Source organism: Squalius cephalus (genome assembly GCF_949319135.1).
Source record: "Squalius cephalus genome assembly, chromosome: 24".
NCBI lineage: Eukaryota > Metazoa > Chordata > Actinopteri > Cypriniformes > Leuciscidae > Squalius > Squalius cephalus.
In genome coordinates, this window is record NC_137145.1 from 5,173,431 (window position 1) to 5,192,414 (window position 18,984).

The 18,984-nt window shown below is 35.1% G+C and overlaps 1 protein-coding gene across 2 annotated transcripts; it reads right to left on the reverse strand.

Annotated features, from left to right (window-relative positions):
* Positions 1-776: 776 nt before the first annotated feature.
* Positions 777-18,940, reverse strand: scarb1 (scavenger receptor class B, member 1). Of its 2 annotated transcripts, XM_079861304.1 has the most exons (13): positions 18,519-18,935; positions 17,191-17,351; positions 14,836-14,977; positions 13,774-13,977; positions 13,597-13,692; positions 12,360-12,475; positions 12,098-12,264; positions 11,131-11,249; positions 6,871-6,944; positions 6,679-6,730; positions 4,970-5,113; positions 4,043-4,115; positions 777-2,802 (listed from the first exon to the last, which is right to left on the reverse strand). In XM_079861304.1, the coding sequence occupies exons 1-13, from the start codon at positions 18,636-18,638 to the stop codon at positions 2,789-2,791; spliced, it is 1,482 nt and encodes a 493-aa protein (XP_079717430.1). In that variant the 5' UTR covers positions 18,639-18,935; the 3' UTR covers positions 777-2,788. The 2 variants fall into 2 exon arrangements, with proteins under 2 accessions (XP_079717430.1, XP_079717429.1); XM_079861303.1 differs by lacking the exon at positions 4,043-4,115 and having other exon boundaries at positions 18,519-18,940.
* Between the last annotated feature and the right edge of the window lie 44 nt (positions 18,941-18,984).

The window sequence follows — 18,984 nt, forward strand, 5'->3', positions numbered from 1 at the left end:
TACTTAATACTGACACATGAGGTTGACACTTGCTAATCTTATGAGAAATTATTCTAAACCTAGTTTAAACTAGCTTTAAATATCATCCATGAAAATAATACATTTCTGTTTGTGTTGTGCTAACATAAGAATAAAGCTTCAATTTGCTACTTGTAATTACTAGATGGCAGGTGGAATTATGGGGAGGGACAATCTCACTGTAGAAAGCATTGTAATATACAGAAAAATGGACACACCCACTAAATAGATTTACAATTTAAAATAGATATCTTTTATATGGACTAACTGCACACAAATCCAATTCTGATTTCATAGAGCTTTGATCCTGTAAAGCCTGACATATGAAATAATGGTCAGAATAATTCTCATGTTTAGTTTTTGAAACCTTTAGACAAAATCTTTTTTATAAAATGGCATAATTTATGTTTTGTATGATAGATGATACATCAGACTTTTATGGCCCATATAGTATGATTTTGTAAGAATGTGGAGGTTAAAAAATTTAATTCAGAGGCCCATACTGAGCAAAACTATGCAATTCAGTGCATTTATATGCCAAAAAGTAAGATGAAATTCTGAAAGCTTGTAATGTAAATAAGTGAGATCTTTATAATAGTATATCAGACTATTAAAACATTTACTTTATAAAAATTATTAAAGAAAACAAAGCAAAAATATATTTTACTTTCTAAAAAAGTATGAAGTGTCAACTAGAGGAGATAGAGAAGGCATAGAAGATTGTAAACAAGTTTTACAATTATGATACAGTAGGCTTTGGGTTAAGTTTTTAATAACATTTGCCTTGGAAAAAAAACACATAAAATATAAGGTTAATTCTAAAATTACAAAGTATGTCATTTCGTTCGCTGGAGCCATAGACAAAGAATCTTTATATAACATTTTCCGTTTACTGATGCCATTGTGTAAAATTAAACTAAAATAAAACTCACGTCAGGAACTCTTCGTTTCAGTCAACACAGCAGCGACACGTTTGCCAAGATTTGTGTATATCTTCAACACCGCTCTGCTCTCATACGCAATCATATCAAACATTAAATAAATAAAAAATTGTTTGATTAAAAACGATCAACAAAATAAATGACTAGATACAAGACCAAAGAATGACTTAATTCAACACAAACTCGGCGTCGCCTGCTGTACTGTTGCTCGCTCTTGCCATCTTACGGTGAGAAAAAGAACTGCTATTTTAAAAATGGCGACAAAAATAAAGACTCATTCTCGTTTATTGTAATACTAATAATGACAGTGATTTTAAAGTACAATTTAGAAATCCTAGTTGAATTTGTAGTGCTATTTTTAGGCTGAATTAAATCAAACAAATGCACCTGACCAGTATCAGTGGCCTGGGCAGGATGATTCAAGCCTTCATCCTTGAAAATAACAATTATAAAGTAATCTGAGGGATAGTTCACCCCCCAAAAAATTAAAACTCTGTCATCATTTACTCACCCTCAAGTTGTTCCAAACATGTATGAATTTCTTTCTTCTGCTGAACATAAAAGATATTTTGAAGAAGATGGACCCCATTGACTACAGAAATACAATGGAAGTCAATGGGGTCTGTCACTAGATCTACATTACAAAATATCTTTTGTGTTCACCAGAAGAAATAAATTCCTACAGGTTTGTTCGGAACAACTTGACAGAATTTTCATTTTTGGGTGAACTATATCCCTTGAAGTCAGACATGTTACGTTTTAAAATTAAAATTGTTAGGGAAAATGTGCTTCATTTGCTTTATGCAATGTACTTTCATCGTATTTTTCTTTTGATTTTGGTGCAAAATATAAGACAGACAGGTTTTCATTTAATGGAAAAAATACAACTCGATAAGACAATAGTTAATTCTCTCATCTGCACAGCTTTTGATAAACATTGACAGTTTTTAAGGAGTAGGCCTAATAAAATATATCATGGACTCATGACCATGTGCGGTTTGCAGCCAGAGTTATAGTTATCTTAAAAAGTTTTCATACAGCATTTGATAGAACATTTTGTCTGCGAATCATACAATTAAAGTGAACTTAAAGTCATTACTGAATGAAGTCTTATAAAACAATCCCATTTCATTTTATACTGAACAATCAAGAGAATGCAAACAATGACATAATTTTTTTTTTTTTATCCATTAAATACAAGTGGCTTTACAGACAGAACAAAAGCAACATGTGTATTCAGCATACTGAGAAACGTGTTGGCTCAGCATTTTTTTCTGTTTTCAGAGGACATTTCACTCAATGGCACGGAAATGTTACAAAGTGTTCACATCCCTTCCTTATTTAAAGGATAAAGGTTAATGTCTTTAAATACATTTTCCCCTTTAGAGGAAGAAAGGTTTGGAGTGTTTTTGACCATTTTTTTTAAAGCTATACAAATGCACCATTTGAAAATTCATCGTCTAGTAGTATATTGTCAATTATAGAATTTTAAAGCGTACCACAGCACAGTTGCTAGTCACTTTTTCATACAAAAAATAAAAAATATATAATGTAGTATTAACCCCACAGAGAACTTTAGACCCAACTGCTGTGCAAAAAAACAAGACACTCAAGAGTTCATAATCCTGTTCTTGATCCAGTTCATTCAACCACAACGCTTAATAAAATAACTTTTATTTATTGCCCAGTGGATTGTGGGATTGAGAGTTTATAGTGAGAGTGAGCTGCAGTGTGGAGAGCGGCTCTAGCTGGTTGAGGCCTGTAGTAATGGGGTCTTTTCACTGGCTGAGCTGGATGGATCCACATCTGTGCAGGGCTGGTCACGCATCTTACTTTTTATCCGCTGGTGAAGAAAAAAAAGAAAAAAAAAAAAGTTAACAAAAACAAATTCCTCACCAAAATGAAAGTTTCCACTAAACCGCTTACAAGAATATATAAAGATATAAAAACTTCACCTTTAAGTTGCATCATATTTTCGTTAAAATAAAACCATAAAAAAAAAAAAAAAAAAAATATATATATATATATATATATATATATATATATATATATATATATATATATATATATATATATATATATATATATATATATATATATATATATATATATATATATATATATATATATATATATATATATATATATATATATATAATTTGTTTAATATTTTTTTCTTGAGTTAAGTCTGATTTGCAGAAAAAGAACAAAGAACAACCAATATACAAAAAAGCATAAACCGTGGACAGTAAAGTTGCATCTTTAAAAAAAAAAAAAAAAAAAAAAAAGGCTAACCATTCAGGAACTGCCAAGGACTTTACCATGTGTTGGTTAACATCTGGAGCCACTCTATTGGAGTTTTGGTTTTATTTAAAGTATTTGTGTAAAAAAGAAAAAAGGAACTTTCTTTTTGGCAAAATCCTCCATGCTTATATCAGAAAACACTCAGTTTGTCACACAAACACTGTTCCCTCTAATGTATTTTTTCCTCCAAGTTTAAAGTTTAAATAGGATTTCTGTCATGATAGCTCTGAGTGTTTGGGATTGTAATGGATATGATAATGTTGATATGTTTGGTCTTGGCGGAATAGGTTTGCTACGCTGCTGCTGCAGAGCAAATGCAGGACTTGCTACTGCTAATACAAACACGACACGCTGCTGCTGTTCAATATAGCATATATGAATTACCCGTAGCAGATCTATACAGGTGGAGCTGGGGAAGGTGGGGGGTTTCTGAAAGCGCCCTGCACTGCTACAGAAAACACTGACCAAGGGGATTATGACTGATTCTGCAGCCAGCCACCAGGGGGCGATCGAAACGTTCTGGCTTCACTTTTCAGAACGTGCGCAACACACTTGCTTTTGCTCAGCAAGCAAACAAATTAGAGGGAACATTGCCTGCAAAGTTCTGATGAGTTATGATGGACAGATCAGTGAAGCAGATTAAATGAAATACAGTGACTATGAAAGGTGCATGTGAGTGAAAGGAGGTGCGTTCACTTCAGTGTGCTCGTGTGACCTCAAAAACATCCCACCTGCAGAAGAAGAGTTTGAGAAGAGGCTTATCTGAGCCAAAAACCCACCTGTGTCGTTCACGTTTAATTTTTCAGCCTGCGTCTCATTGGTCGGGTCGTGTTTTGTATCTTTTACGCTTTCCTAAAAGAATAACCAGACCTCATTGAACATCAGGTGGGCAGTGACACTGATCTGGAGCCAGTGATCTTCAGGTTGATTATTGGACACAGTGACAGTGTTGAGATCATCACGGCGGACAAAAACTGAAGGGAATTTGAACGGCCCGTAGTGCTCGTGCACGGCAACGCATGCATGAAGGGCGTGAGTGATTGAAAACGGGGCGGGAGCATGCAAGATGAACATGATCGTGCATTTGGTAAATCACATGCTTTGAAACTTGATTTTCACATGTTTTTACAATAAAACTTGTGCAATATAATTCACATCTGCCGAGATCTCACTGTGGCTTCTCATTTTTTTTCAAATCAGCAACATTACATTTAAAGTTGATCAGCCTTTGCTTATTTTAAATGACATTGTAAACAATCAAACAATGGTTTAAAGAAATCTAGAGATTTGGAACAATTACATACACATAAAAACACATTTTTGATTGTTATTCTCATTGTAATCTTTTTGAATATGTATATTTAAATAAGTGCTGACCCCTTGTGTGAGAGAAAATGGTGACTTTTCCCTGGCTTTCTGTAAAACAAACCATGCAAAGGTTGCACTTTAAACCATCTAAGCCCATGCAGAGTGTTAAAGTGGGGGTGATAAAGGAACATTAAAGTGCTTTCAGGTTCTTATGCTCAACTTTACCTCCTCAGAGCTCAGACACGCTTAAGCACCAAACCACATTTGCTCAACATCATGTAAACCCACTTCCTCTCCAAGTCTCTCTCGCACATGCACTCACACAAACATACACACTTTGAATCAAAAATTAATATTAGTAAAACACTGAATAAAAAGCATGCATAAAAAGAGCAGACCTTGTCGCAGAAGTATATCACGGCTCCCAGAATGGTTACGAGTCCGAGACCGATGAAGATGTACTGCATGTACTCCATGACCATGGGCAGCACCACCAGATTAGTGCGAAACGTGTTGAGAACGGGACCATCAATGTAGCCGCTCTGAGAAAGAAGACGACAACAGAGATAATTTCGTTCATTTGCTCTTTCAAACTGATTTCAAGTCACATAGCACATAGACGATGCAAGCTGTGTCCCAATTCAGAGGCTGCATCCTTCAAAGGCCGAACGAGTTACAACGTGCAACGAAGGCCGTCCCAATTCAAAGGCACTTTTGAATGAGGCCTACAAAGTCTCCATTTCCTGGGCCACGAAAGATAGAATGAGTGGATCCTTCACAGTCTAGACCAGGGTTCACCAATCTCGGTCCTGGAGGGCCGCTGTCCTGCAGAGTTTAGCTCCAACCCCAATTAAACACACCTGAACCAGCTAATCAAGGTCTCATTAGGCATACTAGAAACTTTCAAACAGGTGTGTTGGAGCTGGTTGGAGCTAAACTCTGCAGGACAGCGGCCCTCCAGGACCGAGATTGGTGAACCCTGGTCTAGCCTATCCCAAAATTGCTGGATTACACTTTTAAATGCAAGTATTGAGTTTCAACTTACTTGAATATCTAACGATACAAATGTAAAAAAATAAAAGGCCCCCCCAACGTGGAGAAAATCAAGTTTTTAAATGTTGTTTGTTTATGTGGTGTTTTTAATGTGCTTTAAGACAAACCATGTGCAAATTGCTAAGTCAAAACTATTGCGGAGTATTTTCTCTTTAAAACTGCAGTGAACCAAAGACACTCTCAAAAACGCAGTTTGAAATCGCTGGTGTTTCTGACGTCACAAACTACCTTGTAACCAATCATGCAATCATGTCAACGTGTGGATCTCTGAACTGGTGTGAGTGAGTGGAGGCGGGGCTAATTTGCATATTAATAGAACTGCGTATACTAAATGAGGCAAGGATGTAGAGTTACAATCAAGCTATTTTAAGGCATGATTTTTTTTTCCAAGGAAAATAACTTTGAAATATGTTATGTTCGTGATCAAAGATGAGTTTTTAGGGATACAATTATTGACTACAGGGGGGCTTTAAAATATCTTAAGGCAAGACACCCCAGGTATAGGTGAAAAAGAAAAAGAAAAAAAAACTAACAATAGCTAACCCTGGATCATTCTAAACCCCAGGTAAACAGAATCCTGGGTCATCTTGCTTCACAAAAAGCTTCTAAATGACCAAGTGAGAAATGTTCCTCAACCCGGGTCGTTATTCAGCTCAATATAGTTCAATGTTGACTCTGTTTAGTTCAATAACAGTGTAAAAGTTCATAGTTATGAAACAATAGTATAATCATCTATAAAGCAGCTCTAAAGAAGACAATTGTCATTATCCTGGTCAATATATTTTTGTTCGAGTTCGAGTGTATTCAAGTTTTGTTCGTATCCAATACATTCAATGAAGTCAAATTGATTATATTATATTGATTATATACTGAAAATTACCAAATTCAAGCAAATATGACATGTGAAACTAAAATGTACCAATTTTTTTTTAAAACGACACCCGTATTTTGGCACATTTAAGACATTTTAACACTTGGTGGGGACTTTTCAAAACATTTTAGGGCATTAGAAGTTCTTTTGTGCATTTGTTTTCTTCTTGTAATCCACTCTTACCTCTTCAAACCAGATCATGGGCATCACCACCTCCGCTATCTTTCCTGTTTCTCTGAAACAAGCAAACCACAGCACACAGAACAGTCAAACGCAGTGCAGCCTTCAAAAACAAACACGTTTCACAACAACTGGACCTCAGAGCAGACGCAGACCGTCATGACTGTTGACCTACTGTATTTGTGCTGTACTTACGAGATGCCCGAAACACGCTTTATGAGCAGGTTGAGCTGCAGCCGTATGGAAACGTTCATCGGCACTCCAGTCTCCTGTAACACAAAGCCTTCAATGAAAACATGTTGCATGTGTTATGTCACCATGCTAAGAGATTCAATCATGAAGTTTATTTTACTCGGGAAGAGAATTTCAGCCCGTTTTTAAACTTGAATTATTAGTTGAAGCAGAGGTTTAGCTAACATTCTATATAGAAAACTGTTCATTTCTTTTATACATTTGATTCCATTTAGAACAAGGTGAAAAAAAAAAATTGTTAACCAGAAGATGCATTCCTCATGAACAAATAAACTAAACTAGCCATAAATGACCCTTAAAATTCCTGAAACTCAAACCTGGATGAAGATTAAAATGTTAAAGCATCATTAAAGCATTTTTCCCTGGTGTACTTAAAACATGCACTACCGTTCAACAGTCTGGGGTCTATAAAATGTTTATAATGTTTTGAAAAGTCTCATATGATCCCCAAGGCTGCATTAATTGTGAAATATTATTACAATTTAAAATAACTTTTCTATTTGAATACATTTAAGAATGTAATTTATTCCTGTGATCAAAGCTGAATTTTCAGCATCATTACTCCAGTCTTCAGTGTCACATGATCCTTCAGAAATCATTCTAATATGATTTGATGCTTATGAAACATTTCTGATTATTATTATCAATGTTAAAAACAGTTGTCCTGCTTAATATTTAATCACTTTTTAAAATTGATCAATAGAAAGTTCAAAGTAATATCATTTAAAATTGAAAACTGAAATCTTTTGTAACTTTATGATGTCTTTACGTTTTTTTTTTTATCAGTTTAATACATCCTTGCTCAATAGAAATATTTTTCCAAAGATTTTTTTTTTGAAAGTGTACTTTATCTTTAGCCTGGTCTACTTCATATACATTTCTTGATGCTATCGGATAAAGTCATAAAACAACGTGAAGAGTGACTACAACTGCTCATTTGATCGGTTTCTCAACAGCCATGTAATTTACGAGCAGTTATATGTTCTAAGATATAATCTTTTGAAGTGAAAGTCACTGTGATTTATGGTGCGATCAGAAGGTTCAATTACCAACAAGGCTTCTACAACCTCAGAAGGAAGCACATGACTTTCTGCACTATGAAAAGTTTAAATTTAGTGAACTACAAAATAAATTTAGCCCTAAGAACAGTGTACGTACAGATACCGTAAAATGAAATTCCAGGCACTATTTCTTTTTGGTTTCTCAGAGATCTATCAGATCTCACTTATCAAACAATATATCTTTAAATTAAAAGGTAAATAGATAAATAATAATAAACTAATATGACCAAATGTTACAAATCAAGTGATGCACATGCACTGACTGCGGTAACTTTAACCACTGTAAGAAACCTATGATAAAGATATCGCTTTCCACATTCAAACTGATTTTTCTTCTCCCATGAAAATATGATTGACCCATTTATATATGAGCAATATCAGGCTCATAGCCATGCACAATGGCTCTATATCTATATCAGATGGGCTTCAGCGTTGATTTTGTGAAACTTTTGTTTTATCAATACAATTAAACAGTAAATTTCACTTATATTGTCTATCAATAATTCAAGTCCCTTTTAAAAAATAAGGCTATTTACAAGGGTTTTCCAGGACTTACATTTCAACAACTAAAATTAAAGTAATTTAAGCACCTTGTACAAACCCTGTAAGAACTCCAAAGTCATGGGTTTGAACACAAATACCACAATTTATACCTTGAATATGTAATTTGGATAGAAGCTGCAAATGAAATGCTTTTGTTGGCATGTCCAGCAGTGTTACTTACGCATGCAGTTTTTATGACTTTTAATTGAGAGAGCATATGGTCAATTAATATGACCATATTAATTGAGAGAGCAGAATCTGTTACTTTCTATTTAAAAAAAAAATAATGCTGAATCGATTTAGACACAGTAAAACCAATTAAACAGAACTAAACTGTCCTCTACGGAAAGCATAAAAGCTTCATTTTCTGGGTGCAGATTCAATGTCGGCCTAGTTATGAGCAGGCATGCATTTGCTCCTACAGAAAACACTGAAACCAAAGAGCTGTTTTCGTGACGGCTTAGTAATGGATTCAATAGATGCGGAGCAAATCGGGCATCATGCTGTGAATTTGTCCCAGACGTTCAACCCAGCAGCGGTTTCAGAAAAATATCTTGAAAACAGATGAAGGGAGAACGACGAGATAACCATCAAATTTCGCAACCGGATGAAAAGATAGTCAAGAAGTGTGTCAGGATTGTGCAATTCTGTTAAATTTAGCGACACAAAGTTGTCTGTCTCTCCAACACAAAGCGGTGTCTGTATCTCCAACTAATCAGAAGTCAAAGTGGAGTTAGTCTTATCAAACTGCCTGTGTTACAAAAGGCCCACGGATGCAGACATCAGGGGTTTCACATCCAGCAAAACTAAATTAACCAACAAAATGACAAATGCCAGATTTCCAGCTATGCTTAACCCCCAATAAACCACAGCACTAGAGTGAATTAACATTAATATTTGAACCTAAAAGATGCATGTAATCAGAAAACCTTTAGTCAGACCATGTAAAAAGATTATACCGTTAAAATCTTAATCTTGTTTATAATGGGTCATTCAGTTGCTGAGATCTTTACAAACATCATAAAGGTCACGATAACCGTAATTTCCAATTAGCTTATCAGATGTTGTAATGGTTTAATGGCAGTAATCAGCAACGTACTCTTATTATCAAACCAGGGACAAAGCTGAAACACTGAAACTATCACGACGCGCATTCCCACCTTTACCCGTTTACGTTCATTTGAGTTGTTCTGTTATATACCAGTCAGAAATTATTAGCTGCATTTCGAGCGAGCGAGGGCTATTAACGGGCCAGCCGCGGCTAATAGCCTCCGACTGAGAGCTTTGTGTAATCAAAATGATAAAAAAAAAGTGTTTTAAATAGTTCTTGTTTTTTATAATATGAGAATATGATAGAGTTTTCACACAAGCTAGAGTGCCGTTTTTCCGAACATCTGCACTATTGCAACGGCACATTCTGGTTTTGCTCAGTCCAAGAAAATTTAACAAACAGCAGAACTGTTCAGTTTTGTTCCTAAAAGAATCTGCGTGTTTGAACGAATCAGATTAGTAAATGATTCAATTAGCCTTCCCATTCATTAAAAGAGTCGTTTGCCATGTTAAATGAATTAGCATTTTGCCAAATCGGTTGAGTGAAGGATTCAACTCATTCATTAAGACAGTGACTTGCTGCCACATATTGGTGGTTTTGGTTTAAAATATTTGTAAAAATATCCCCATTACATTTTATCAAACATTTATTATTTCTACATTAAAATGTTATATTTTAAACAGCAATCTCTTAATTTATGTAATTATAATTGCTGTGCAAATCTATTTATGTCACATCTGAGCTGCATCCAAAGACTGATTTTGTTGATAATGATTTAATTTGATTGGTAATAGCCATACAGAGTCTTTTTTACTCTGACTGGATTTGTAGATTACATTTAAGAATCTTACATGACAATACATTTAAAAATACCAATCATCTCTGGCTTTGTTGCTGTGGTATTTCAGGGTTTTAACAGAGCACATCCTGTAGGCTAGGCATGTTAATTGTTCTAGGAACCTCAAAAGCATATTTACATTTTTGTGTATTTTGTGGTACTCCATAATGGTGTTCTAGTTAGGTCATTTGTTGTGTAGGAAGGGCCCAAACATAAACCCGAGCCGAGAGACCCCCTCAGTCCTGACCTACGCTCTTGAAAATGGGTTGAAAAAGTGGTTATGCCACAGTTAGAGGATGTATAAAAGGCACATAAAATCAGGTGTTTATGCAACAAATTTAGATAAGACATAAGGACCAATTTCACATTTATGGCCAATTTCAGAGATAAAGATGTTAAGTTTCTTGAGTCATAATAACAACAACAACCCATAACCAATAACCTTGAGAGATAAAGAATCAAACTCGCTCAGTCACCTGACAAGGAGGGAACATTCCACTGGTTGTTCATTTTGTTTGCTTTCTCGAACTGACAAATCTTTTTTTAAAATTTTGTAATGAAAGTTAATTTACAGATTGTATAATGATTTATAACTATACATATGTTGCAAATATTTCATATTTTATTCCTAGAAAGAGAAATGATTATATGAAGTAGTTCCCAATAGTAACGCTACATGTTATGCGTTTCTGTGTGCCCGGATTTCTTACCGGGTGGATATCGATAAAAAGTCCATGTTCATCTTCATTTGGGCTCAATCCGTTGACAGTTTTCAAAAGGACGGGATCAGCCTCAAAAAAGTGCGGTTGAGAAATGAACACAGGGGAATCTGAGATATGAGAAAAAAGAAAAAAAAAGGTGAAACATGTAAAGGGAAAAAAGGAAATGGATAGGGTAAAAAGTTAAGAAATAAAAGGGCAAGAAAAAGAAAAGAAAAGAAAAAGAAATAAATAGGATAGATAAAAGAAAAGGTTAAGAAAATGAAAGGGAAAGGGTAGGGAAAAAAAATAGACAAGTTAAAAACAAAAAAAGTAAGAAAAGGGAAAAAGTTTTAAAAAAAGAAAGAAATTCAAAAATGAAGGTAAAAAAGAAAAAAAAAGGTAAGAAAAGAACAGAACACATGAGAAAAGAAAAGATAATAGAAAAGGGTAAGAAAATTAAAAGGGAAGGGTAGGAAAAAGAAAAATAGATAAGGTAAACAAACAAAAGAAAGAAAAAAGGTAAGAAAAGATATAATAAAAGGGGAAAGAAAATGAACAACAGAAATGCAAAAACAAGAGAAAGAAAAGAATGAAAGAGGGTAAGAAGAGAAGAAAAAGGAACAAGGAAAATGGTTAAAGTAAAAGAAAAAAATGTGAAAGATATAAAAGGGGGAAAAAAAGTTGTAAAATTAAAACAAATGCAGAAGAAAAAAGATAGAAAAAAAGAAAAAGGTAAGAAAAAGGGTAGAAAAAACAGATAAGGTAAAAAAAAAATTAGAAAGAAAAAGGGTAGGAAAAAAAAAAAAAAAAGGAAAAAAGGAAAAAGAGGCCACATTATGATTTTACCCAGCTTGCCTTTAAAACCAGTATGAACAACATATTTACTGACTCAAGATAAGACAATGATCCACCAGCATGTTTGACAGTAGTAAATCAGTGTTTGACAGCAGTGTGTGTGTGAGGATCAGAGACTCACTGTGTCTACAGGTGCTGACGTTCAGGAGCCCGGACTGACGGCACGGACAGAAGCCCTCATTGGGAGGATAATCCGCTCCATTGGCAAAAAGAGTCTTCGGCGCCACGAAGCGATAAACGGGAATCCCACGCGACACACCTGACCTCTGGTACACCAGCTCCATGGACCTGAGATTGGAGAACAGCCACAGAACGTGCCCTTAGAAAACCAGTCATTAAACACACATCATCTTCTGAAGGCAGAGTCACAGTCTGGTGTTCACCTGCACGCATCAGGGCTGTAGAAGGGCAGGGTCGACTCGGTGTTCATGAACGGAGGCCACATTTGGCCCGCTGTACCATTGATCATGTTACACTGCTCAGACCTCCAGTAATCCACCTGTCACACAAAACACCAGATTTGCATACAGCACATCACATCCTTTATAACACCACAGTCAATTCCTAAGTGTTCCAGTTCGCCTACTTATACTGTGCCCTAAAAGTATGTACCGTTTTGTGAAGACAAAGTACATATTTTTGAGTGTGTAGCAGAAGAGTATGCAAGCTTTGGGACGTTCTGCTTCGTCTTTAACGAAACACATCCCGTCACGGTTTAAACTGCCCTGTCAAACATCTTGTCAGTTAAAATCCTCCACATTCAATTTCTTTAATTTCATTTCCTACCGTATCGGAGAGAAATGTACTATCTGTCAGATGTGTCTTTCATGCGGAGACTCTCATGCGTTTGCATAAGGATGCATTTAAACGAGAATGACCAATCGTATCTTTATAAAAGTTCACAATGCTGTAGCAAATATGTGGATAACATTGAATGAATATCTGGTTAGATACTGATTATTAATCACTCAAAGCCCTTCATTTAAAACACTATAACTTGTCGCGTATCCGCCATGTTTGTAGTTTAACACTTATTTATTGTTTGGTGTTGGTAAGAGTATTCATTTTAAGAGAAAAGAAATTACCACTTTTATCCAACAAGAATGCATTAAATTGATGAAAAGTGACAGTAAAGACTTGTATAACTTTTTTTTTTTTAAATATAGAATCCTGAAAAAAAAAAACAGTTTATGCAAGAATATTAATCAGCACAACCGTTTTCAGCATTGATAATCAGAAATGTTTCTTGAGCGCCAAATCGGGATATTAGAATGATTTCTGAATGATCATGTGACACTGAAGACTGGAGTAATGATGCTGAAAATTCAGCTTTCATCACATGATTGACTTACATTTAAAAATTAAACGGTTATTTTAACAGGTAATAATGTTCCACAATATTACCATTTTTACTGCACCCCTGAAATTGCATTCTGACACATTTTAAGAATGCAACGTGTAGAATCAAGCTTGCATAACTAAAAAAATTGTGCATTTATGTGCATGCACAGTGTATGTTTCAGACCCTAGCATGTCATCTAGGTAGGCAGCTCACTAGATTTGGAACAGAGCTAGTGTCCTTTTTGTTTTATTAAGGCCCCAAAAGGGCATTTGGCTTACGCTTTTCAGGCCATTCCAAGAGTCCACCATATGAACCTTCCGGATGTCATCTCGGCCAGTGAAGACGGTGAACTCTCCAGAGTTTGAGTTGTTAAACTACATAGGGAGCGAAACAAAGCAAGAAAATCAGCTGAGGCTAAAAACACCAAGACAACTAAATGCACAGGTAACACCCACCTCAGCAAACAAGCCAAACTTGCCGCTGGATGGAAGCATGCCGGGAAGATAAGTGTTCAGGAAGTCCACCAACTTGCTGTCGTAGCCCCACATGAGTTCTCCAACTGGTTTTGTCAAGAAAGGTCCCTCGTTGAAGGTCTTGAACGTGGCGCTGAGCAAAACGCGGATAGGAAACGGCATATTCTCCATCATTACCGATGCGCCCTGAAAGTGTGAATCAAAGACCGTTATGTTAAAGTTCTTCTCAATCGCTTTACATGGTGGTAGGGTTGGGTATCGCTTGAATTTTAACGATTCCGATTTTGCTTATCGATTCCTAATTTCGATTTTTTTATAAGGTTTAAAAAAACAACAACTTGGATATCACATTTATTCTAAGTCTTATCGCAAAACATTTCATTGTACATTAATACCATGAACATAAATCAACACTTACACATGAACATAAATCAACACTTACACAAGGAACTATTGCCTAACCCCAAACTATAGCAAAAACAACTAGCCTAACTATTACAATTTTCAAGCATTATTAATAAGTAAACACTCAGTAATTAAAAAAGAAAAAATTAGCAATCACACAAATAAATACAACTGAACAAATATATGATTGAAAAAGCGTTTTAAAATTCTCAGGTATTCAGGTACAGAAACTAATGAAATGTAAAATAACACTGCACTTCATAAATAAAATGTACATTACAAATATAGTTACAAAAGTTATTCAGTCACAAACAGCGAGTGAATTTTCTGTCTTTTGTCATTTGATTAACGTTATTATAGAAACGGCAGCAGGAATATTAGCCAACATTAGAATATTACAGATCAGATTTACTGTTACACGTGCGTTTTCTTAGTCGATTGTGTCTTAGGCTAATGTAAACAGTTGACAAGGATTTTGACATTTTTGTGAGTATTTGTCTGTTCAAGTGCTAAAAGATGTGGAAGAGAACTTATCGCGCGCTGTTCAGTATGAGAGGAATCGATACGATTCGATAACTATTCGATTGCAGAATTGATTTTCGATTCCCAAATATTAAATATTTCATCATAAATTCTCACCAGCACTAGCATGTTAGGGATGGTGACCACATCGGATTCATCTCCCACAGACATGCTCTCCTCAAAGAAATACTGACGATACTCCATATACGAAACAGTGTTGTTGTCATGGAACGTGATGTTGTCCTTCCAGCGCTTTTCACTGAAAAAGAAAAGAATCACAACATCAGAAGAAAAATGTGACTTGTGGCCAGCTGATTAGCAATAATATTATCCTAACACTGCAATATTCAGCTTTTAGAGGAACAACTTTGAGGTTCTCGGTCAGCATAAATAGCACATCAGAAAGTCATGCAAAAAGACTTCCCTCTCAGATTGTGAAATCCAAACGCATGCTTTGTTTAAGTTAAGCTCACACACACACATGTCATGTGTCTCATCTAAAAAAAGAAGCCACTGAACTGTGAGGGAGGACACCACTGCACATTTAACAACCAATCATAAAGCAACAAAATGATCTGGCCAAAAACAACTTTCTAGCAATAAATGTACTCTCTTCAAACAGCATGCCAACAGAAGTACACTACATACATGAAATATAACTATAAATATAGCAGTTAAAAGGCATTTCTGATGAATATAAAATATAACATTATACACAGCCTGGCCAAACAAAAAAAGGCGAATTTCAATAAGCGAATGCTTAAGAGTCTATGATTGGATCATTATTTCAGTGATTAATGTTTCTATCATGTTATATGTTTGGCAGAAGTTCTTCTAACCCTCATTGATGGAGTGTGTAGCTTTTCATTTCTTAAACAACCATGTATGAGACACATCATGGCCATATTTCAGGATGACAATGTCAAGATTCATCAGGTTCAGATTGTGAAAGAATGGTTGTGAGGATCATGAAGAATCATTTTCACACATGAATCTTCTCCTCTGAGTCCAGAGCTTAAATTCATTGAAAGTCTTGGGGATGTGCTGGAGGAGACTTTACACAGTGCTGGACTCTTGCATTGACAATACAAGATCTTGACCAAAAATTGGATGCACCTCTTGATGAAAATAACATCACAACATTTTAGAAGAACTGTTGCTACACATATACTGTAACATAAAAACAGAATCACTGCAATGATCCAATCACTGACTCTTAAGCATTTGCCCATTTAAATCCAAACAGCTTTATGACCGGACAGTGTATAAAATTTTGATTATGCTAAATATTAAATAAATGTTAAATAACAAAGCGTTTTTTAAAAAAAGGTCTTATGTGGAATCTTATCTTAATTCTGGATCGAGGCTGCAAACAAAAAAAAATTTGAATTAGCATCATTTTCATAAAAGTTAGAAAATCAGATTGCGTGTTGAGCAGAAGTGAGCTTTGTTCTCGTTCAGTTCCAGCAGTGTCTGTTTTTACTCAGTGAAATGCTCTAGTATGCACGGCTCGAGGGTAGGATCACAGTTCCACTCCTATAATAAAAAATATGGACAGATGCAGATTAGGAAATAAAGAAAAAAAGGATAGAAAAAGGATAATTTGTTGAATGCACAAAAATGAATAATAAAAAAAATAGCTGTGGGAAATACTGCAAAACAGACAGTATGATTTAAATATATGTTCAATTTAAATCACAACACAAATGTATACTAGCGTTCAAAAGTTTAGGGTCGGTAAGATTTTTTATTATTTTTAAAATAAGCATCTTATGCTCACCAAGGATGCATACGCTAATAAAATAAGACTATTGATCTCCTTCCAAAAAATAAAAAAAAAAAGCTTACAGACCCCAAACATTTGAATGGTAGTGTATATCACTGTTCAAGTGAAATTATTATTCATTGTTTTGTTTTTAAGTGAAATACAAAAAAAAAAAAAAAAAAAACTGTCAAGGCACATTTAAAAAAAAATAAAAAATAAAAAGAAAATAAAAAAAAATCAGCCCTTCAATTAAGGTTAAGGCCACCAGATAGACGTCTGTATAGTGAGTCTACAGCAAACAAACCTCTTGTCTGTGCTAAAGATCACGAGTCCATCAAGAAAGAGGATCTTTTGTTAAATGTCGGGGCAGGTTATGCGCACACGAGGAACGCTTTTAGAGTTATACTGACAGGTGCCAACAAACCCAGTCAACTCGAGGTATATTGCGCAAAGTTATAGCTCTACAAATCACTCTGGGATGGACAGGACACTTTAACAGACATTATGGTAGTCCTGCCTGGACAACTGACAGAATGCACTTCCAAACCGCTGGGCACAAACCTACCATGAACTTCAGCGCCATAGGGCTTTCACTTGCAGGTCTGAACACCAACAAAGCCATGACATGTCAGTCAGATCTAGTGATTTGTACAATCCATATGGTTTCAAAGTAGATTTACAGAAAAAGAAGGGAACACACTTCTTACCGGTAAACATACGGCCCCCTCTGAATCACCATAGGCATTTCTCCTCTTAGGATTTCATCAGGATTGACGATATGGAAGAAATATACAGACATAAAGAAGGGAACCGGGATGTCCTTCCACATAGTGTAGGAGAGTTCGTTCTTCGGGTTTATCTCTACATTCTGTGAGGATTTGAAGTATGCAAATATGGTTAGTGATCAGAGTGTGATATGCTGTATTTAAAATGGTTTAACTTAAAATTATTTAACTCTAGAATTCTTTAATAATTATAACAAACAGATTTATGGCCTGTTGAGGGACAACACAGACAATTTGTAATTTTGTCACACCAAATTTTTTTTTTTTTTTTTAATGTGATTGAAAAGGGAAAGGAGATGAGGAACAGTAATTGTAATCTATAACTTAGATCTCAAATTTATTACATTTTTCAATTTAAAAAAAAAAAAAAAAAGTCTCTTATGTGTGAAGTCTCTCACCTAGCTGCATTTATTTGATCAAAAAAAATACAGTAATATTATGAATTATTACAATTTTAATTGTTTAGTAAAATTACTATTGTAATGTTTCTTTTGTAAAACGTAATTTATTCCTGTGATCAAAGCTGAATTTTCAGCATCATTACTCCAGTCTTCAATGTCACATGATCCTTCAGAAATCACCCTAATATGCTGATTTGCTGTTTAAGAAACATTTCTGATTATTAACAATGTTGAAAACTTTTTTCAGGATTTTTTGATGAAGTTCAGAAGAACAGCATTTATTTGAAATAGAAATCTTTTGTAGCATTATAAGTGACTTTCTGTCTTGCATTTATGTCGCATTATAAATATCTTTCTGAATGTCTTTCTATAAAATGAAAAAATAAAATAAAAGTAAAATACAAGAATAGACCCTTGCAAATAGCTTTTTTTTTTTTTTTTTTTTTTTTAAACCCTGAATTAATACAAAAACAAAACATATCTTCTGAAGGAAACAAACACAGGCGTCAGTAATTACGAGTCTGACAATGTGATTGATTACACAAGTTTGACTAACTAAGACTACCACAACTATCTAATCTTAGTTTAGATTTCCAAGTACGATGTATGTTTGTAGCACATTATTCATATAATCGGGCTATGCTAGCCTATATTATTAATTAATTAATAATCGTTCCCATTAATGCATTTTATTTTAAACGCACAAAGTAACCATAGACGCCATATAGAGCTCAGTTCAAGTATTTTCAACACTAAAACACGGGGTTTTGCAACTTAATGTTATTTAAAAAAGCAAATATGTTTGATTAGAGCGTCTCGTGCACCTGTGAGGTGTTTAACTTAACTTACCTTCACTATTTGATCGTCTATTATAATCGGTCCAACAAACACCAGGATAGTCCCGAACAAAACTGCCAAACCTCCCAGAACTATAAAAACGATCGCTAATGTAGAATTAGACACCGCCATCCTTGCAATCACACAAATGAACGCAAAGGATTGAGAGGAACAAAGTTAATTCTCCCAGAAAGGGCACGGCGCTCAAAGCACGAGAGAGTCCACAACACAACAGCTGAACAAACTATCACTTACATACGAGATAAAGCCATAAAACTCTGGTCATTGAGCTATTAATGCTCTTCTGACTTTATGGCCACGTACATTACAGCTGTGAGTGATGTTAAAGTCCGGCTCGCTGATCGAGCGGGTTTTATAGCGCTCTTGCTGTGAGATTACCATGTTTACGATGCTCAAAGCGCCACCTATAAACCAGAGGATTCTGGGTAATGTAGTTATACAAGTATATGTCTCCCAC